The 23,007-nt window shown below is 44.6% G+C and overlaps 1 protein-coding gene across 9 annotated transcripts in view; it reads right to left on the bottom strand.

The window, feature by feature from the left end:
• RUNX1 (RUNX family transcription factor 1) overlaps positions 1–21,989 on the bottom strand; it is a 264,881-nt gene extending 242,892 nt beyond the window's left edge. For 4 of the 9 annotated variants that reach the window (XM_004757543.3, XM_013058880.2, XM_013058878.2 and 1 more), the window contains exons 1-2: positions 5,030–5,301; positions 4,824–4,940 (exon numbers count right to left, since the gene is read on the bottom strand). In XM_004757543.3, the coding sequence (XP_004757600.2) occupies positions 4,824–4,881 (58 nt within the window). In that variant the 5' untranslated portion in view covers positions 4,882–4,940; positions 5,030–5,301. Of the gene's footprint in view, positions 1–4,823; positions 4,941–5,029; positions 5,319–17,077; positions 17,390–19,102; positions 19,253–20,140; positions 20,310–21,912 lie in introns of those variants that run through there. The other 5 variants (XM_004757540.3, XM_004757539.3, XM_004757545.3 and 2 more) reach the window with 5 other exon arrangements.
• Positions 21,990–23,007: the final 1,018 nt, after the last annotated feature.

The following is a 23,007-nucleotide window of genomic DNA, read 5'->3' as shown; positions in this document are numbered from 1 at the left end:
TCTTTGTGGGTACTTCTAAGTCAAGCAAGGGTGACAAGCCAATGGAGAGAAAAAAAGGCCATCAGGACGACTTACTTAACACCTCCCACAGCCCACTGGGGTTCCTGCCACTTGACCTTTGCCCAGGATCTATGGCCGTCGCCCCCACCGAGACCCCCCTTCTTTACCTGTGGGCTCCCTCCCTCCACCCCTTCTCTAACTCCTGCAACACCTCCTCCACGGAGCCTCCTCTAGGACCCTGGGACCTCTCCTTTCCCAAAAAGAGCTCTCTGCTCTTTTAAAGCTTAGACATTTCAGAATTTCTTTGTCATTTTCAAAGTGTCATCGGAGATAACCGAACATGGATAGCCAACTTCATAGTTCTGCACCGTTCCTGTGATCGTGCTGAGCACTTGACCCAGGTGACTTAATTCAGGCCACTTAATTCAGTGACTGTCACAAGAGATACCGCTGTCCACATTTTACAGACAAGGAAACCGAGGCTCACTAGAGAAGCCTCCTGGCTAAAGTCGGAAAAATGGAAACGAGAAGTCCATCATCGCCGGGCAGTCTGTGCACACCCCACATTCACCCCCTTCTCCCCGCCTCCTCCTTCCGCCAGGGCTGTCTGTTCCCATAACCCCCCAGGCTCTCTCCTCTACACCGACACCCAGCCAAGCCCTGGTTGCTCTAATAAAATCTCTGTGTGGGCAGCCTTGGAACCTTCCTCTGCCCAGCCCCAACATCAGACCCAACCTTGCTTTCGCAGTGAAGGGGCAGGTCTTTTCTGAGCATACATTTCAGGTCTATTTCAAGGGAACAACAGAATCTCCTGGTCGCTAGTTTCGTTCCCAAAGCTCTCAAGGCTTCTTGCTGCTTAGCCCCTGGTTCAGCAGCCCTTTCTGCACAGGTTTCTGCTACTGGTTGCTCAGGGGCCCTGCCCTTGGTGTGTGAGCAGGTGTGGCGCCTCTGCTGGCCTGCCACTCCCCACCCCCACTGCCGGCACGTGTCTTGGAAGAATCTGAAATACAGATACAATCCCGCTGGAGGGAGTAGAACCAAGGCGTGGGTTCTTTTGGGAATGGCTCTCTGCTCTTTTAAAGCTTAGACATTTCAGAATTTCTTTGTCATTTTCAAAGTTTTGTTAGCATGCAAAGCAACAACATGGCGACGGATAGGATTATGAGTTTAGGTGGGTTTTTAGCACTTTTTTTTGTTTGTTTCAAAATGTGTGGGCAGTTTCAAGATGCGAGGCTCTATTTTGTACCGAGGGACTTGGGGTCATCCAGGAGAGCCCCCAAAGAAAGGCAGAGTTTTCTTATGGGCCAGAGGGAGTCAGATCGGTTAAGATGCAAGTCTTGGGCTGAACCGTGTCCCCTCCAAGATTCTTGTGTTGAAGAGTCCTAACTCCTAGCACCTCAGAATGTGACTGTGGTTGGAGATGGTTTTTGTTTGTTTGTTTGTTTGTTTGTTTTTTTTAACACAGGTGATGCCTGTTAAGTGAGATCATTAGGGTGGCTCCTCATGCCTCATGCCATATGTCTGGTGTCCTTATAAGGAGGGGACACTGGGACACAGACACGTGCAGAGGGAGACCACAGAGAAGCCCACCATCCACAAGCCAAGGAGAGAGGCTCAGAAGAAACCAGTCCTCCTCACACCTTGAAGCCTTCAACAAATAAAGCTCCACCAGGATTCTGATGAGACTTCTGCCCTCCAGCATCGGAAGGTCAGGCATCCTGATGTTTAAGTCACCCGGTCTGGGGTACTTTGTCACAGTAGCCCTAGAAAAACCACACCGATTTCACGCATCGCCAACTACGCATGTGCAGTTTCATCTACGGCTCTCTGCGATCTGGACCCTTGAGAATCCAGAGGCGCGCACCTCACACATCAGGCTCGTATTCTGCCATTCCCTTCGAAAGCCGCCTCCAAGAAGACAGTAGTGAGTCAGCCTCGCTGAGATTTCTACCTGTGGTTCTAGGAACTCAGAGGCATATTAGCAGTCAGGCTTTGCATAGACCACTAAGCCACTTCTAAGAACGAGGCTACCTGAGGATTTTGCAAAAGTACGTCTGTGCCACCGCTTTTCCTTTCCACACTTACCGCCGCGCTTTGGGCTGGCAACCTGCACCACACGAGAGAACGCGCATTGGGGCTCTGCAAGGCTGTACGTTGCCGACCACGCGTGTTCATGCCAGGCAATTGTAATCACGTCTTCCCTCGTCCCCAAGGCAAATGAAGTGAGCGCTTGGCCCGGTGCGGTGGGAAGAGCATGGTGCTTTCTGCGGTAGACCACAGTCACTTTGCATGCCCTCTTTCAGACCCTTGCTTGCCTGTCACCAACAAGGGAACCCGCCATCCTTGGTCCCACAGCTCGCTCTCTCCGCCACGTTTCACATGTGTACTTTGCCCAAAATGAGTTATGGGCTTCCTTCTGTGAGGATTGCACGGACTGATAAAGTACATCCCAGGAAGAAAACAAGACGCCATTTCCCCCGTCGGTCCTCGCTGCAGCGGCGGAGGGAACTCTCACCATAAATTATGCGAAGCGAGAAGTGACCATGGGGCTGAACGTGGCTAATGGCCGGTCTACGGGAATGGAGTTAGAACCCCGAGAGGAAACCATCTGTTGGAGGCGAACAACACAGCTCTCCTAGCGGCACGCTCTCAGGCAGAGCCCAGATGGCACCAAAGGCAATGACATTTTGCCACCTCTCTGACCCCGGGGAGTGTGGATGGCTAAGGCGGACAGTGTCAGCCCTCACCTTGGAGGGCCACCATGATTAAATCAACAGGGAAATTGCCAAGATTTCACTTGAAATGAAATCTCCAATGATATTATTAAGGTAGAGATTATAAATCCCCTGAGTTCCTTTTCCAGAGACCAAGGCGTGAGCAAGGCCTTTTTCCATTAGGCCTTCTGAGACGTGATCTGGGTGTCAGGGCTATCTCCACAACACTTCCCTGAAAGCAGCATGCCCCTAGTTCCTAACCTGGGGTGGCCCGGTGACTTCTGTGAGCCTGGCCAGGCCCTGTGGCTCTGTGTCAGGGCCTACCCTTGTTCTGGTTCCTGGCAGTTGAACAGGTCCCCAAGTCCTTCCACCGTTCCGCTGTCTGGCCTGTAAGGACCACTTCGAAGGCAGCCCCGCACGACACATACACAATCCAATCTATTGCCCGGTGGAATGTTTTCCAGTTTCCTGAATCGGCCTTCCTGAGCGGATCAGCTGGGAAACAATAATGGCTTGGAGAATACTGAAAGCCGAGCAAAGGCAGGAAGACCTTTCTGCCTGTTATTCTGCAACTATTGCTTCCTTTGCTTGTTCGTGGCCTAGAGGAAATGCAGCCGGGAGCGTTCACAGCTTCTCACCAACGACTGGCCTCTCTGCCGCGGGAGCCCGGGCGCTGCTGTGAGGACAGTGACTCACGCCCTTCGCATGATTCAACTTCACTAAAATGTCCTCAGCTGCCAGGAAAGAAGCACTTGCAAACCCTCTAATTTGAAGCTTTGAATCAGTTAATGACTTGCTTTCTTCCCTTCTCCTGAAACCCTACCCCCATACACACCAGCGCGTGCGCGTGCACACATACACACACACCACACACACACACACACACACACACACACACACAGAGCTTTGTCGAGTTTTTAAATTTCAGGGACCCGGAAGCACAGAGGCTCTGCGGCATTCACAAGAGCATTTGTTGTGACAAAGTGGCTGGCAGCTCTGTGCATTCCCTTGCTCATTTGGCTGTATGCATAAATAATGAGTCACAGATACTATTTGGGTGCGCACGAGTGTCTGTCTGTAGCCAGAAAATTAATTATGCCCCCGTCCTGTCCCACTCCACGCCGGCTCTGCCAAACCATCAAGCCACACTTTGCAGGCGTTGGTCAGAGTGCGTGCCCCGACACACGGCCGTGCCTTTGTGACATTCTTATGTTATTATTTTTGTTTGTTTAAGCACAGCCTTCTTTTCCCACCAGAGATACACAAAAGGCAGATGCACACACATACTCACACCCTCCTAGCTGCAACTCCGGCTACAGCTTTGCACATTTTTCAAGAGGCCGATTGCAAAACTGCAGACAGGTTTTCCACACTGGCTGTTCCTACGAAATGGAAGTGCGGGATCTGAAGACCCAGAGCTGAGACAACGCTGGGCTTAGGAAACTTCTTCATTGCTCTTTGCAGGAGAGACCTCTGTACACGACAACTTGGCGTTTTTTTTCTTTTCCTACCTTGAAAGACGCTGGCTGCCTCAGTGCACAGTGAGGCCCCATCCTGGGTATTTTTTACCCAGTCAAACCCGCCTATCTCCTGTACTCTCTGCCTTTAGAGGACAACTGAGCTGCCTGCCACTTTGCCCCTAAAGTCCCCAGGCCGGTCTAACGTGTGTTTGGGAGCCTGGCCTCCGCCTCCCGCCCATGCTAAACTCCAGGGCCGGCTGCGCTGTGGGTCCCTGGACGTGCTGAGCTCAGGACCCTCGGCGCAGGCAAAGGGGCAGAAAAGAAAACCCTGGGAGCTTCTCACCAGTTTTCTAATCTCTCTGACCTTAATCAGGAGCAGCCCAACTTACTTGCACTTGACAAAGTTCTCACACACCGACCGAACACTTCAACAGCTTAGCTAAGTATTTATTAAAACATTTCTGAAGAGCTGCCATCTGATGAATAAGTAATCCAATAGCCTTGTAATCATACGCCCGAGTTTGAATTCTTTCCACAAAACAGACGGGGAATCGGCCCGAGCTACGTGCCCCGGGTTACAATAGCGCTGCCATTTCGTTATCTGCCAAACTGAGCAAAAGTAGGAATCAAAAGACCAGAGCGTACTCACCTCTCATGAAGCACTGTGGGTATGAAGGAAATGACTCAAATATGCTGTCTGAAGCCATCGCTTCCTCCTGAAAATGCACCCTCTTCTGAAGGCGGGGGATTCAATGATTTCTTTCACCTTTGGAGTGAAAAGCAAGAAAGGTCACTGTTGTCACCTCACGCCCCAGCATGGCTCCCTGCATCTCTGTTGCTACCCCCCCCCCTTACCTCTGGGGCTCCCTGAGCCCTCTGAAAAATGTACCTTTGTGAAAACAAATATTCAAATTGTTCAAGATTAAAAAAAAAAAAAGAAAGAAAGAAAGAAAGAAAGAAAGCGGCGTCTTGGCTGTGGGTTGGTGATGCTCACCACTCTGCGAAACCCTGTGGTTTGCAGTCAGTGTGATTCGCCCTGCTTGCTGACCACTACGCCGGGCGCAGTCTTCTGACACTGCCAGCCTACCCAACTTGTGGTTCTGTGGTTGTTTATGAGGCCCAAAGAAGTTTTCACACAACCCAAATTACAAATTTAACTGTTCCCCTTTCCACAGCCCATCTTAATTGGTTCTTGCCAATCATGTGACTTAAGTGATGTCAATTTTTTTTTTTTTTTTTACTTTCTGAGCAATGCCCTTCCTTCCCCCTACCTGCCCTCCCCCAAGCTGTGCAAGAAAATAGCCGAAGAGAGTTTGCAAGAGAGGGATTGTAGAGAAAAGTGACTCAGTCTCTTATTATATCGATGGTCTTTGCTGATTGAGGACAACTTGGGTCCTGTTGTTGTTATTTGTGGTTTTTGGAACTACTGATTATTTTGATAACAATTTCATTGCTGCTTATTCAATAGTAATTCAACCCTGGCATCAGGCTTCTGCTCAGACAGGATGTGGATCCCATCGCTTAAGACGCTGGGCATCCGCTCAGGAGAATCTAGCCCTTGGTAAAGACTGTAACAGCCTAAGTGAAACTATAAAAGGAAAAACAAAATAAAAGGAAATGCTTTGCGGAGACTCTGACCCCTCAAAGGGTCTAGCAACTTGCTGATACGGTAAAGCCGAGAAAAAGGGGAAGCATTTTAATTTTGTGATGGAAAGGCTTCTGTAATAAAAGCAAAATTATGGGCTTTTATTCCTCCTAAATGAACATCTTTTTAGTAAAGAGATGAAATCAGAGTTGCGTCTTACGCACGCACTGAAATTAGGAGTCTGAAGGCAAACAAAGAAAAGAGAGATCCTGTATTTTGAGCCAAAGCCAGTGGCTAACCTGCCCCAGTTTATTTTTCTGTTTTCACCTGTGAAAGTCCAGTGCCTTGCGTCTCTCTACTTTGAGAGGCATCAAGAGGCTAATTCGGACCTGGAGGTAAACTCCGTCTAGCTCTACCAGACCTACACTTGGAGTGAGTTAAGAAGACTTCACGGCAGATAGAGGAACCAGAAGGGATGCTTCCCCAGAGCAAGCCCCTTCTCATGCGACTGACCCAAGAATATCCTGTAGCTCATCGTCCACCTTTGGGAGAAGACACGTTTGGAGGTGCTAAAAACAGGGAGATTTTACATGTGGGCACACATACTTATTTCTCTCTCCTGCTCATTGCCTTTAAGTGCTAACAAATAAAAGAGTGTGCTTTGTGCAGTTTCAAGACAAAGAAAAAGTCTCCTTCCCTCATTTATTTTTTACTAACTTTGCCAACCTCTCCATACCTCCGCCACAGCCCCACGTACACACTGCGTTTCCGTGTACACGGTCCAGAGCAACGGAGGTGGTGGGTCTCACATGCCAGCCCTGGATTCCCAGCTGCGCAGGCAGAACTGGCAGACATGTTCGAGAGCCTGAACTGTCACAAGATGCCCTCGGTTTTCCCCTCATCCACCCGGTTTCGCCCAGACCCACAGCAATAACGTGCTCAAGGGCAAATGGCACAGGTCTTCTAAAAGGAAAAGACATGATTTTTACTTACTCCTGTTTTGACTAAGGCAGGAATTGAAACTCAAGAGGCTGCTTTCTCCTAGACTGGTGTGAGGTTAGTAAAAGAATAATCATGTATGTAGTTCTTTTATGATATTTATTCCTATCCAAACACAGTGATATTTCCTATTGCTTCTCAGTGCAAATCCCTCGTGAAGATAATTAAGCCTATGTCCCTGTGCTCCCTGATGAACTCAGGTCTGGGTCTGACCCCACGTCAGGCTCTTTTCTCTCCTCTGTACGTAAACTCCCTGGAAGGCTCTTACGAGCCGAACGCCGTAACATGCAGCTGCCACCTCAGAGCTGGCTCAGACTTATTAATGACTTAGCAATTCAGCTGGCGACACAGATAAATCCTGATATTTCATTTTAGAAACTCCCCAGATGCCTTCAACCTTAGGTGTCCAGATGCTTGAAAGGAGGCTCTGGATGTGTCAGCTGACTGCCTGCATTCTTGGCTTCTCTCTGCGGGCCTCACTAGAGCTGAAGAGATATCTTTCCCGGCAGAGTCTCCGTAGGACGGGTCACATTGAGAGATGGCCGTAAGGCTGGGGTCTGCTAAAGCCTCATCTTATGCTGTCATCATTCGTGATTGTCGGGGCCGGAGTTCCAGCGGGGCACCAGGGGGCAGAGTGGAAGGCCTGCAGGCTGGGCTGCTTTGCCTTCCTCTGGGTTATCAGACACACCAGCCATAGCAAAACCTTACAGCTTGGTGAGGCAACAGTTGGAGTTTTCTGGCATCCTCTAAGTCATGACAATAAGCAGAGCCTCAGCCGGCCACTGGTGAACTTGACCTTATCACTTCCCTAGGAACCCAAGACGAAAAGACACATATGCTGTCAGTGAGCCGCCTAGAGGAATAGTCAATCCTGTCTTAGCTAGAACTGTTGAGGATTCTTTAAGTTTGTGCACTGACCTACACCCTGTGACCTACTTCCTGCAAATGACTCAGACCCTGGGCTCCTGGCTTGGGAGTTGTACCCAAGTGGCTACGACTGACTGTGGCTTTGCCAAGTCATTGGATGGCAGTTTTCAACCTTGCTCAAACTGGCTATTGCTTCTACGTGCCACGATTAGGGGGGAAATATGCTCAGGTGTTATTTTTAATGCTTCTATAAAAATACCACCAAAGGTGGAAAGATGCACCGTTGCAAAGTTTAATGTATAAACTTCCTTGAGCAGTCCAACTCCGTCAAAACATTCTCTCTTAGGCTTTTGCTTTCCGTGATTCTGTGCACTGTCTCTGAGCATGTTAACTGTAAGGCAGATTCTTTGACCAGAAAGGAGAGGCAAAGAGGGACCTCAAAAAAAAAAACAGGTGGCCTAAAATTCCAAAAAGACAATGCTGCTAACTTATCCCTCTGTAGAACGCATTTTCATACTTTTCTCAGTCTTTGTGTTCCAACAGAGGTGCTACCCAGAAACTTCCGTGCCATGCTGACAATCACCTCGGCGATGCATTTGAAACTGAGACATGGATGTCAGAGCTACAGCCTGCCCTTGGCAAACCCAGCAGGTCGAAATAACTGGAGGGCTCCGCAGGCCCAGCTGTTCCGGAACTTCTTTCCTGGCCCCTCCCAATGGCGTCCACAATGGGGCATGGTTATCTTAGTCACGAGTCTCTCACTCTGCCCAGTAAAAGTAAAATTCAAATTTAAATCCCCATAAGACTTTATTCTATGGCCAGACAGGACTTGCAGGATGTATTTCTTGACTTTGCCTACAGGAAGATGTGTGGCTCTGTGGAGAGGTAGAACTCAAAACAAACAAACAAACAAAAAAAGGTATTGAAACCCATCGATGAAACTGGTCAACTCATCTACTCAAAGCTATCTAATGACATGAAAACCTGCGTAATGACCATCGTTTCCAATATAAGAGTGTAAAATAAGCTGCTTCACTACCTGAAGGGCGGCCTGTGGGTCAGCAGCATTGACATCCTCTGGGAACTTGTGAGGGTTCAGAATCTTGGGCTGTGTTCTAGGCGTACTGAGAACTGTCCCCAAGTGATTCCCACACACATCAGCACTTAGAAAGGGTGGCCCTGAGGAAGCCCAGCACAGGTAGGGATTTGGTAAACATGTGATGATCATTTTCTACAGTATTTGAGATCTGTGTTTTCCTTAGAGCTTTCTAAAAAGTCTAATGTTTCTACTTTGTTGCCTTGACATAATTTTGTGAGCTTTAGATGTTTCTAGACAGCAGAAACCCACAAGAAGGGCAGCTCGTGTCCTCCAAGATAGAGCTTTCTCAGATTGTCACTCAGACCTCCCCTCTTACGTGCTGGGTTTGGGTCAAGTTTACAAGTCGAGGTTTGATACACAATGTGGAGAGGTTTCTGTGTGTTTCATCTACCAAGCTAGTGGCCACACGGATATAAACAGAAGACTTTTTCCCCCTCCAGGGGCCTCAAACGCTGAGTTTGCACTAGCTTGCATTTTGGAAACACATCAATCCTGTGAGTTCTTCCTGACACACACACCACATGTTCACAGGGCAGCACTACAGGTGGCCTATGTTGTCCCTCATGGGCTGTCCTCCCCGCGGGAGACCTGCTTCTGCTCTGCAGCCATCACCCTTGCGGATTTCATATCCTGTGCTTTGTTCTGAAAGGAGGGACCCAGCCTTACGTTGTCCTCACTTGGATCGGCCAAACCAGAGCTCAGAGGACCCACTTACACAGACGTTCAGGAGTTCGGCTACCTTGTTCAAATGCCTCTGGATCCTTTCAGGTCTGCCCTGGGCCAGGAATCTTGTTTGGAAGGGTTTCTCCTTACAGAATTTTGGCTCTTCAGCTTCTGGTGCCATTTGAAACCAGGAGGGTAAAACTGGAAAACTTAAACAAACCCTCTTTGAATGTTAGAAATGTTCAGCATTCGAGGTTTGGTCAAATGACGGAAAACATTCTGGGTTGGTACTGAACTTTCCAGCCTGTTCCTCCAACCTTGAGGCTAATTTTAGCATGGGATCCAGGCAGGGAAAGCTCAAGGAAATGAAGCAACTAAATTTACTCTGAGCTGGAGAAGCGGGAATTTACATTGGTTAGATAGTGTAAGACTCAATAATTCAGTTTAGGTGGCAAATCATGAGTGTCCCCAGTGTGATGGAAGCACCTGGCTTCGCCGGCTTTGGGGACTTTGGACTATTCTTGTAATGGCTACTCATTTTCCTGGTAGTAGGCAAATTAACGAGCTTCCGCATAACTCCTTACCAACTGAAGTATAATACGACCTTTTTCACTGGTGTCTTGTGAAGAGCAATAATTTTTGGACTATGCAAAGTGGTTTTGAATGGAATTAAAGAGACCCGTGGTTGATGCTTCAATATGGAAACGAGCAATAGGTTAATTTTAATACTTGGACTTGCTGAGTATCACAAACACATGATGTCAGGACCCAGGCGAGAGGTCTGGGTAAGAACAAGTTGAAGAGAGCCTGCACAGTCAAGGCTGGAGATTCATCACTAAAGATGAATCTTTAGTATTCATCACTTAATTTTCGAATTAAATGTTCTTTTGGAAGAATATTACTCAGCTGCAGATTCTTACAAAGCCCCGAAATGTCAAAATCGAAAGAAAACATCAACTGTCCTGAAAAAACAAAATATTGCACTTAAAACCGTAGGTGTGTATTTTAATTTCCTCTTCTTTAAATTCCTTTCCCCTCCTTTGCCAGCTCAGCAGCCGGCTGCATTTCTGGGTGGAGAGCGGGAAGGAAGATCTTGCCTGCCTTCTGGTTCTGATTTCATCTTCTTCCCAAGTTTTCAGTTTACTCAAAGCAGAGAGAGAAAGCAGATAATATTGCCTTGTGCCACACCACTGGAACCACACTATAGTTACCAGCCCCTCTGCCTCTGGGGCCAGTCATGTAACATCCTTACTGGGACTCAGAATATATTGACAAAAAAAAAAAAAAAAAAGAATATATTGACGATATATATACGTATACATTTAATTGAAGATACTGTTCCCCACACAGGACTTACATCTGAGACGTTATTCCTTCCAGGATAAGAAAATTTGGAGGAATGGCAAGCTTTAGTGGAACTAAAGGATTCCTGTGGGCCTAAGATGGGTGAGAGTTCATTTAGGTTTCTGTCATCAGAGGACAGTGGTCTTGGCTTGCAGGATACATGAGAGTTTGATGGCCTTTGATTATTATGGAAGTATTCGTCTTAGTTTGTTTCTCTGTGCTTTTAAAAATTTTACCATCACCCGGGACACCTGGGTGGCTCAGTTGGTTAAGCAGCTGCCTTTGGCTCAGGTCATGATCCCAGCGTCCTGGGATCGAGTCCCACATCGGGCTCCTAGCTCAGCGGGGAGCCTGCTTCTCCCTCTGCCTCTGCCTGCCATTCTGTCTGCCTGTGCTCGCTCTCTCCCCCTCTCTCTCTCTGATAAATAAAATTAAAAAAAAAAAAGTTTAAAAATTTTACCATCACCCATTGACAATTCTCAGATTTATATGGAAAATGGAGGCTCTACCTCATGGGTGTCGACAAGCCTGAAATTGTCTCTCAGGGCTCCATGAGTATCCTTGTCAATGAAAAGATGTTCAGGAAACACACACTTGACTGAGTTTTGTAGGTGATCTTTAACCTCTTCTTTCAGTGCCCTTGTCCTTAAACAGAAATCCGTCATATCCCTCTGTCAATTCCTTTTCCTTTCAAAATCACAGTGGTTCCATGATGGGGGTCTCCTTTCTCTACCCTCCCTTTCTTTGATAATGGTCAGAGGTATTTACATATGTATGAATGCCTGTTGCTTTAACGTCACTCCAAAACTTAGGACTAAGGGCCCTTTTTCCATTCCCCCAGCTATATGAATCTACATCTAAATTTCTACCACTCCCTGACAGGGCTCATGAATTTTCTCTATGGTCCTCACCATGCAAATGCCTCTCAAGGAAGCTCTACATCACAGCGGTTTTGCTTTCCTTGAATTCTCCTGTTATCATGACATAAATTTGCATATCTTAGTCTTTGGCAGAGTTAGTCAATCCCTCCTTTTCCCCTACATTTCTTGTCTCTCCCAATGTTTCCCCCCTAGCCTTTACTAAATATCAGGAATGCCTCACTTTCTCTGCAACTACTTACCTCGCTGAATATTTATTTTCTAATCTCAGGCTAGGCGGACTTGGTCGGGCTCAGAAGGTGGTTCACGATATTAAGAACCATTCACATGAAAAATGAAAAGTTGATATCGCAGTGACTAGTGTGGCCAGGGTACGGACTGGGGAGAGGGGAGTGAGACTCCCAGAACATACAACTCTGAACTTGGGTGACCCTACGAGTGAGTGCTTTCTTAAATTTTGTACCCTACGTGCCTTACTTGCCTCACCCTACTCCGGATCATGCATATGGCTTACAAAACTGAACAGAGACCATAGGCTGGGGAGAGGCTGGTGTCTGAGTCAGGAAGAATGATGTGGCTAGAAATCCTATAGCCCGTGGAATAGTGAAGTCCTGAGTGGGGTCTTGGCAGATACTCACATTTTGTTTTGTTGGCGGTAGGCATGTGCATTTTGGGTAGATAAAAAGGACAGGGAGAACAATGAAGATGGGCAGAGCTCTGAGGCCAAAGGCAGATCAGAAATAAGTTCCGTCTGCTTGGGTGTTAGTGAAGAGTCCAGAGTGGCTGCCACCTTTCAGCTATGAGGTAACAAGCATCCTGACAAAGATATGAGCAGCGGAAATGGAAGGCAATGGGATGTTGATGGGCTGACAACATTAATAGTCTTAGTGGCATACTCTTCCTGCAATCATAGCCTTTACCCTCTAACTGTGGTGCCTGCCTCTCTGACCCTGGGCTCTGACTTAGGGCTTGCTTTGACCAATGGGACAGTTGCAAATTTGCTGGAAGCAGAGGCCTGGAAATGTGCTTCCTCATTGGGATATGCCTGGGTTGGTGTGCTGGAAGGCAAGATGCATGGAAGAGAGTCAGTCGTTCTGGTCGAGGCCATCGTAGATCAGCCAGCAGTGGCCAGGTGACCATCAGACACTTAGGTGAACTCCAGCCTAACCTGGAAGAACTGACCATCCACACCTAGCCATGACCTGCAGAGGTGCCCTGCCTTCCCATGAGGTGTGAGCAGTAATAAATAGTGGTTGTTCTAAGCGATAGCGTTTTGTGATAGATCGTAGCATCACATTACCATGGCGATAGTTTCCACTGAGGAAGAGGCAAAGATGCAGAAAGCACCAGCATTGATCTGCAGGCTGAGGCAGTGGGGCAGAATCAGGTATTTTCAAAGTGAAAAAAGTTGGAAGCTCAAATGAGAATACCTGTAAGAGGTGGGAGGAGACAGGAGCCGGGGGAGGGGGACAAGGGGAAGAGGACAAAGGAAAAGTGAGTTTGGGAAGACATTTCAAGCGATGAGAGACAAATCGAGTTAGATGCTGAAAACAGAGATAAGAAAAGCAAAGACTCTGGGAAGGTCAATGAATTTGACAAGAAAGAGCCACTTGAGATCTCCTTCTTTAGGACTCTTCCTCAGACTAAACAGAAGGGTGACATTGTACTGGTATGCAGGCAAGCAGCTCCTCCCTCACTTGAAAAGGAACCTAGGAGCACCCGGGTGGCCTAGTTAGTTAAGCATCTGCCTTCAGCTCAGGTCATGATCCTGGGGTCCTAGAATCAAGCCCCACATTAGTCTCCGAGCAGGGAGCCTGCTTTTCCCTCTCCCTCTGCCTGCTCCTTCCCCTGCTTGTGCTCTCTCTTTCTCTGTCAAATAAATACATTAAAAATTTTAAAAAAAGGAACTTAATATGAAATTATTATATACATACATATCTAAGTTGGTTATGTGACTTTTTCTGTCTCAATTCAATTCTAAAAACATTAATAGAGCATCTACTGGGATAGCATGGAGAGAAATTATACCCCAAAAAGAGAGATATGAGTATTCTTTGTTATTGCATTCCACAAAACAGCTGGATCCTGAGGGTATGTTTGGGATGGGCTGACCTGAGGCAAAAGGAAGTGACTTTCAATGAGAGGAACATCCATTTTCCACAGCAGCCACAGATGTTGAGACAAGGTGAGTCGCTCAAGTGGCCATCTGTGGAATAATGTGTATTCCATATCAGAGTGAGGGGTGAGAGAGGACCATGGGGAAATTTCCAAAGATGTGCTCAAGAGCCACTTGGGCAACCAATTCTCAGTGAGGGCATGAAGGGTCAAGAGTGGGCAATGAAGAGAAGGGTCTTGGGAGAGTGTTTGAATTGTGGCTTCTCTACTCCTCTCCCCCTGCCAAGTGGCCAAGGTATAGGGGCGAGTCTTCCACTTGTGTCAAATCTGGAGAGAGGGGCAGAGAGCATGCGTTACTCAGTCTGGGGCCTGACTCACCCCTGTGACCATGAGTGACTTTTTGTAAGGTGGGATAGGAGTTGCATTAGGAATCTCCAGCATCCCCCTCCAAGGTGCCACAACTGTGGAGTCCCAAGTAAGATGTTAGCTTGGCACTGTTTTCAAAGGGAATCTGCCCATAAGGCTGGGCTGCCTAAGTATGGAGATCTCAGCCTGAAGAATTTGTGGTATAAACCATTGGGAGCAGGAGTTGAGATGGGAAAGGGGGCTGAGGTGCTAGAAAAGGGCCTTGCGTGGAATGTGGAGTTGGAACAGAATGAGACATGTAAGAGAGCCCTTGAGAATGCACAGAAGAGAAACAATCCATGTTAAATATCCACAAGGCCAGAGAGAGCCGGGCCACTTAAAACAATGGCCCAGAAGTGAGCGGCTCGTAATCCCTCCCACAGTCTCCCTTCATCCTCTCCAGCAGAGCAGTGTGCAGGTGGATTTAGCAAGAACTCAAGGTACGGAAGTACTCGAGGCAGAAAGGAGCCCCGTGAACCCACCCAGATAGGCAGCCCAACAGGCTCTAACGGTGGTGATGGCTGTTTAATCAAGTTGGCAATTAAATGATCTCAGACTCTGTTTATGATATAGTGTGAATGTAATTTCTCTTCTTTAAGCGAGGGTGCAGGGAAAGAATCACTCATACTAAATAGGTTTTCAAAAGATGGAAACAACCCAACGTGTCCATCAGTGGATGAGCAGATGAACAAAATGTGGTCTATCCTTACAATTGGGGTACTTTTCTGCCATAAAAAGGAATGAACTTTCCATGTGTACTACAACATGGATGGACCTTGAACACATTACGATGGACATAGAAGAACAAATATTTTGTGATTCTGCTTCTATGAGGTGCCTAGAATGAGTGAATTCTTAGAAAAGAATACAAAGTAGAGGTTGCCAGAGATTGGAGGGAGAGAGGTATGGGAAGTCACTGTGCAATGATACAGTTTTAGCTTGGGGTGATAAAAAGTTCTGGAGGTGGATGGTGATGATGGTTGGGCATCATGAATATAATTATCAATGCTACCAAATTATACACTTAAAAATGGTTAAAATAACAAATATAATAACCATATTTTACTATAATAACAAAATCAAGTGCCTTCTATAATTAGATCCAGTGACCAAAATAACCAATCATATCCATGATGGGGTTCTTTATATTGGTCCCCATAGCTGCAGGGTGAGTAACAATGGAATTTATTTATTTGTTAATATTTATTCCCTTTAGCAATGGTCTGTTGGCCAGTGTAAAATACATGCAGCCAAGACCTGGATATTACCTTTAAATGAGTGCGTCAAGATAGTCTACCTTATGGCTTGAGACTCAAAAAGTCTTGTTTAATTCAGTGTGTGATACAGCTAATATAGTAGTTGCTACCTGAAAGACATTAACTATACCTTTATTATTTCTACAATAATCACAAACAATCAGAAGATTGCACAGGAAAAGGAGTCTTCATAAAATTTCTGACTCTTGTCACTTCTTACATGGTAGTCTATACATTTTGTTGTAGAAGAATCTAAAGTTGTATCTTAATAAGTTAAGCAAAATGTAGTATTTTAACAAGACTTAATGTATTAAGTCTTAACAATATTTTTTCCAATATATAAATTGGCTTGTATTAAATTTCACTTCAAAACCCATATAGGCCAACACACTCAGATTCACACACACAGTCGAATCCAGGATATTGATTTCACTTTGTGCTCTACCCTCGCTTGGCACCAGTGTGCAAGCAAGCCCAAACATATCACCTTTCTGCCTTCTCTGTTCCCGTAGCTAGTGGACCACACAAAGGGCAGGCCCAGAGAGAGAACGGATTTAATCATAAGTCAAATGGTTAATTCTTTTCCTGCAGTCTCTTATTATGCAGGGATTATCTTGTTTGACGCCTGAACTGGAAATATGCTAACATTTGGGTTGACTCCTACCCAATACCTTTTTTTCCCTTGGATCTAGTCAAGTGTTCACCATTACTCTTCTAGGCTTCCTGCTCCCAGATCAGTCAGATGAAACCATGGAGTCATGCTGATGAAAGTGTTTAAACACTTAAGGATGGCATGCCTCCCGGGGTGCTCTTTACAGAGATGCCAATGGAGATTCAAAATAAGAAGTGGGACTATGATTCCAGGTTGACAATTATGTCTCCTATGCTGTGCCGTTTCTGGGACAGTGCTGTCCCTGGACTACCTAGGACCTGGTTATTAAGGTGGTAAGAAGTAGGTGATGAATTCTTTTAGGGTCAGAACTCTTCAGTTAATGAAACTACACCTCTTTCAACAGCAAGATTTTCATCATTATTCGTATCATTCACCCAATGAGTAAATGAGCTTCAGCTCATTTTTCTCTTTTATGGTAAATTGGAAACATTTGGAACAATTAGGTGATTTCACTGCACTTCAAGCCATCACCTGAATAATGGACTACGTTTTTAGTCCATCACTGCTAAAAATACGCTTCTGTGATGCCATGAGGGTAGGGATGCCAGGTTTAGGAAAACAAAACGAAAAATGATGCACCATTGACGTTGAATTTTAGAGAAAGAAAATGAATTAAGTTCTCAGAGTGTTCCAATTAATGCTTGAGGCGTACCTGCAGTAAAGAATTATTCACTGTTTAACTGAAATTCAAACTTAACTGGGTGTCCTGTATTTTATCTGGCAGTCCTCACTGACAGTCAAGATATGAGATATGCATATGTACATATCACCCAAGAGGCAGGAGGCTTCGGGGTAAATTTAAGTGTACAGGAAAAGATAATAGAATACAACAGTGGACTTCAGTCACTGTAGGCTGGAGAGGAGTTCTTTGTTTTTGGTTTATTTTTTTATTTTTATTTTTTCCTTTTCTTCCTTTTTGTTACAGTCCTTTCAAAGCCCTGGAGGAGTCTTTAATATCAGACTCATGGTGCCATTGGTTTGTCCAACAGTAAGACGCAATGGTGGGAAGGATCATTTACCTTGCTTTTCTTCCAAGCTGGATTCACCTGCTTTCTAGTCCAGGAGGACTCCTGGTGGTATTGTTCTCTCACACTGCTTTTCCAAAGGAGAACCCGGGCGTGCTAATTGCTGGGTGTCAGCGACGTGCCTGGAAATGGACGACAGCTGGGAGCGGAGTGTGGGGTTGGGGTTTCTATTGTATAATCTTGCATCCTTCCATCTGCACTGGCTTTTGTTTTGGGTCCCAAGCAATTGGCTACAGCTGAAAACATAAACACCTCCACGCGCTTGCCCCTTATCATTTTCTTTTCATGTTGGTTTAGGAAATATACCTGAGGGACCAAAGACACACAATGAACCCAGCAATTACCAACCACCATGGGCAGGCAGTAAAGGCTCCAACAACAAAGCACTCAAGGTTGGGCTACTGCTGGTCCCTGACTTTCCTTAGGATGACGGGGACGCCTGTCAGTGGCCAGGCTCTGGGTCTGAGTCTAGGACTCCCTGCCACTTCCGTCTTGGGACAGCTGATTTCCTTCCTGCCAATGATGGAGGACTCAGGAAGTTTTTTTTCCCTCATTTATTTTGCACAAATAACTGGCACACGTCATGCACGGTGCTGGGAAAATGATGTAATGAAGGGAAAGAAGCAGACTCAACTAAGTTTGTCATCTATGAGACTTTTTAAAAAAGTTTATTTATTTATTTAGTAATCTCCACTCTCAATTCAGGGCTCAAGCTCACGACCTTGAGATCAAGAGTTGAATGCTCTATGGACAGAGTCAGCCAAGTGCCTCTAAACTGCATATATTTTGACGAATGTCTACATCTATGTAACCCACACCCCTGTCAAGATACAGTACGTTTCTACCACTTCACAGAATTGCTTAGAAAATCCCTACCCTATCCCACCCCCTTGAGGGAAACTACTGTTCTTATTTTTCTTCACCATAATTTTTGACTATTCTAGAAGTTTATACAAATGGATCATGCAGTTTGTACTTTTGTGTCTAGGTTCTTTAGTTGAGTGGATCAGTTCTTTCCTTCTTACATTTGCTCAGTAGTATTGCTCTGAATGGACATACCACAATCTCTTTCATCATCTGTTGATGGGCATTTGGGTCGTTTCCAGTTTGAGGCTATTACAAATAATGCTGCTATGAATACATGTTTTTGTGGAATTTATTTTCATTTCTCTTGGATAAATATATAGGAGTGAAATTTCTGGGATAAAGTGTAGGTGATTATCGAAAAGATAGATGACACCAACTCTTTGTGAGGAGTAGAGCCATGTCACTGATATATTACTGGGAAATATAAAATGACACAATCTTTGGGAAAAGTTTTGGCTTTGTTAAAATCGATTATGGAATATTTAATTGGAAAGTTGTTAAAAGAAAGAGTGGATCTCTCTTTTTCTCCCTTCTAGGAAAGGCTTTGGCAAAAAATCCCAAAGGGACATTATAAAGAGAAGCCAGAGGGATAGGGGTAGGGAGAGACATTTCAAAACACCATTTCATATCTTAGACATTGAGTTTTGCCCTCACTCTACGTGTTTATTGAGAATATTCTGTGAATCAGGTGCCGTTTTAGTGAGCAAGATAGACAAGCTGCCTGCTGACTTACATTTAGGGGTAAGTCCATCTAGAATAGAGGTTATGAACATGAACTGAGTTTGAATACCAGCTCAGCACTTGTTAGCTGTGGGTCCTTGGGCAAGTAACCTAACATATCTGTGACTTAGTGTTCTCACCTGAGAAATGGGGATGATACCATTATATTCTTCATAGGGTTGTTGCAAAATACCAATAATACATATATATATATATATATATTTTCTTACCTCAAAGGATTGTTGTGAATAGTAATCTGGTTAATGTCTATAAAGCACTTAAAAAAAGTTTTGGCACATACTAAGTATATGTTAGCTCTTATTGGATGGAAACTTTATGTTGCTATTCAACACAAAGTTGCTAATTAACATGCTATCTGTGCTATCTGTGGGAGCCTTTGCATAAATGACAGAGAAAGGGAAAAATACTTACCTCTCCATCCTCTTAGGGAAAGACTGAGCAGATGTGATTTCATATTCATGCTCCCTTCCACAAATAGTAAATGACTTAAGAAATTGTTCTTATTTGCCATATTCTAGTTTGGTCCCAGCATATCAAAAGTGTTTCTTCCTTTAAGCAATTCTATAAAATTATCAGAACAGCAATGACAATTATAGACATGTGGGAAACATATTTATCATTACCAAGCTAGAAATCAGAATTATCTTATTGTATGACTAGACTGAATTATTTTCCAGAATATTCTCTAGGTTCCCCTGTGCCTCCCCATGACATATCCCATGGCTTCACTTTTCCTCCTCCCACAGGGTAGGCAATGTCTTGGCTCAAGCTTCTTGTTCAATGGTAAGGAGCAGAGCCAAAACCAAAGGGTGGCTTGCAAACAACAAGAAGACGATCCCAATCTCTGTGGTTGTGATTATAGTTGGTGGGCATAATCGAGCCCATACGGACTGACGCATTGGCTCCAAACAAAACAACCTAACTCATTGTTTTCTCTTTCTCTGATGTCAATTATTACTTTTTTTGGTAGTTGGTTGATTATTTTTAGGAAGAGTACACTTTTCATATACTAAAAAGTAAGGGCTACCTCCAGAACAACCCTTGTCCCCTTACTAAATTATTGTGGATCCACCACACATGTATTCATCTAAATTCACCATTCTTTTAATATTCACTTAACAGATGGTTCACAATCCCTAGTCTATGTTGCTTTCTGGGCTGGGTGCAGGGGGAAGCAGGCAGCAGTTCCCACATGTGTAAGACAGGGAGACAGGGTTCCTGTCCTGGGGGTACTTATTAGAAGAGTGGAAAATTTGGTTTTAAGGCCCATAATATGCCGTGTAAAGTAACACTGTCCTCTACTTCTTCCACCATCCTTCAAGTTCAAGTGCTGGCCTCCAGTAGAGCGTTTTATGAGCTAGTATTGAGTTAGTGGTTACCCTAATTTGTAACATTTATAAGGGTTAAAACTCACAGCATATCCCTTGCTCCTTTGCTTTCCAGGCTTACCATGTGTCTTTAATTAAATTCATCTCTCACGAAATGTCCCTTCTGTTTCCTTAATAATACTAGTCACCCTTATTGGCTACTTAGACCTCTGTAGATTTTCTTGTTGAGGCAGATATCTAGAATAATCAAAATCTCTCCAGAGTTTGACACACGATTATCTTGTTGGAGAGGAAGAGAATGACAGAAATATCTAGCTGATAAACACTACAAACATACTTCTGATTTACATAGTGCCTGACCAGAACTTTCTAGATAATGGACTCAGTATTCTACTTTTCTTCCCCATTGTCATCCATTCACACTTGGAATTTTATATGCTCTGGGGCTCAGGAGTAGGGAAGTAAAACTTCTTATACTGGAACACATTATTACTTTTTCCAGGATCCTGGGCATATCACTTAGCTTATTAATTGCCAAATAATTACATTTTTAATACATTCTAAAATCTTATAATAGATCTGTACTCTAAAACAGATTAACCCAATATTTCAGGTAGACCTGGACAGATGGAATTTTGCATCTTGACCAAAATAGTAACTAGACTAAAAAGACATAAAATAATGATTCATTGAACACTGCATCAAAAACTAATGATGTACTATATGTTGGCTATTGAATTTAAGTAAAAAAAAAAAAAAAAAAAAAAAAAAAAAAAAAAAACCTAAAAGACAGACAATAAGAAGAAGAAATATTTCTTCCTGCTTTGGTTACCATACTTTCACTTGGACAGATGTTTCTTTACCCAAAAGAAAGAGAAAAGAATGATTCTATTGATTTTAATTTTCAAGTTAATGATCTTTGGTAACTTGAATGTGCTTTTTTAAAATAGAAAAGTAAAAATATGATAGGAAAACACTGATTGTTAACTTCATCAATAGTTGAATTCATTGAAAGTTTACTAATTATACTAGCAACTTTCATTAGTTCACTCCTCCCTGTTAAGTGCCTTATACTCATCTGACTCTCAGAAACCTGTATTTATCCCCATTTTACAGATAAGAAAACTGAGGTATAAAGTAGGCGACCAGGGTATTTAGCCTAGGCAGGCTGGCTGCAAATTCTGTGCAAGTAATGACTATCTGGTAATGTCCAGAATATTCTACATCATTACCTTTACTCTTTGTATTTATTCCTTTTTTGTAATTTTTAAATTTTTTTTATAAACATATAATGTATTATTAGCCCCAGGGGTACAGGTCTGTGAATCTCCAGGTTTACACACTTCACAGCGCTCACCATAGCACATAGCCTCCCCAATGTCCATAACCCCACTACCCTCTCCCTACTGCTCAGTTTGTTTTGTGAGATTAAGAGTCTCTTATGGTTTGTCTCCCTCCCAATGTATTTATTCTTATTCTAAGAATCAGCTAAAATAGGTGAGAGGAGATTTGTTGCAGTAGTAATTCAGATTTCACATGCTTTGTAGTTCAGCACTGGGATTACTTGCTAAAGGTTAATAGAAATATTTTGCCTAAAGTTCAGAGGGTCCATAGGATGTGGTACCCAAATTTTATTGTCTTTCTTATCTCTACAATAAGCATTATTTTTAAGGTGTTCAATTATACTACAAGGGGGTCATATGTTCTCTCTGGAGATTTAAATAGCAATTTTGAGGGATAATATAAATCGACAGTGACCAGACCTGTATTTTTGTCCATGTCTTTATGAAAGACAGGATGCATTTAGGTCATTTTAGATCTCATTCAATGAGAGAAGGGGATGATTTAGCAGATAACTAGATTGTCTGTAAAGTGATTCAAAATGAACATTACATTTTTCCTTCCTCCAGATATTCCCAGCACTTTTTAACTCCTCATGCGATGAGTATTGTGGACCACGCTAGATTATAGCTCTCAGTGGCCAAGCCTTATCTTCCCTGTCAGACTGTAAACTTCTGAGTGCAAGGGCAGGCCTCATTCATTGCCATGGTACCTTAAGAACTTAGAATGTGGTTGGGGCCCACCACTTTTTTGTTGACTGGTACATCAGTCATTTATTGCCATAGTCCCACTGAATTAAAAACATCCAAAAATCCAGAGTGCTTTGAACAATGAACATTTCTGGTTGGTCTCTGGTCTCCAAGTAAGCTTGGTACCTCTTCTGATCTCAGCCAGGCTCCCTCAGGCATCGTCTGTCAGCTGCAGGCTGGCTAGGCAACTTTGCAGATCTTGGCTGTTCTCCCACATGTTGGGGGTGGCTAGTCTAGGATAGCTGCCGTGGGACAGCTGGGCTCTCTTCCATATGGTCTTTCATCCTCCAGGGTGCCCGCTCAGGCAGCTTCTTATGGAGAGGAGGTGGCACAGAAGAAAACAAGCAGGAATGTCTACCGTCTGTGACATCTAAGCTTGGAATGGGTGCAATGTCATGTCTACTGCATTGTATTGGCCAAAGCAAGCCACCGAGCCAGCCCTGATTCCAGGGGTGGGGAAAGTGAGCTGGATCTTTTCAGGGGAAGGGCTGCAAACTCACCTTATAAAGCATGAGTATATAAGGGGGCAGGGGGTGTTGAGGAATTGGGGCCAACAGATCTGCCACAACTAGGATAAAATAAAGATGAATCAGAGGTGGTGTCATAGTAGGAAGGGGGAAGCAGAGTAGCTGGTTCATGGTCCCTACACTTTCTACAGCTATGTGACCACAGACTTGCCATGTTAGGTCGCGTCACATCCTTCGTCACAGTTCTGGATCTTCCGAAGGTTGTTGGAAGGATCCAACAGGATATACACACTGAACTGCTTTGTGAATTATAAATTTCAATGCACGTGTGAACCGACATTGCTGTCATTTCATTTGAAGTGTGAGAGACTTCTGGTAATTCCCGTTACTGACAGATTCGGAGTAACACCCGCAGAGAAAGTGCAAATCCC

Source organism: Mustela putorius, unplaced genomic scaffold (genome assembly GCF_011764305.1).
Source record: "Mustela putorius furo isolate JIRA1106 unplaced genomic scaffold, ASM1176430v1.1 tig00000765_pilon_pilon_pilon, whole genome shotgun sequence".
Classification (NCBI taxonomy): Eukaryota; Metazoa; Chordata; class Mammalia; order Carnivora; family Mustelidae; genus Mustela; species Mustela putorius.
Note: the sequence above shows the minus strand (reverse complement) of the source record. Positions and strands in the feature narration are given on the sequence as shown.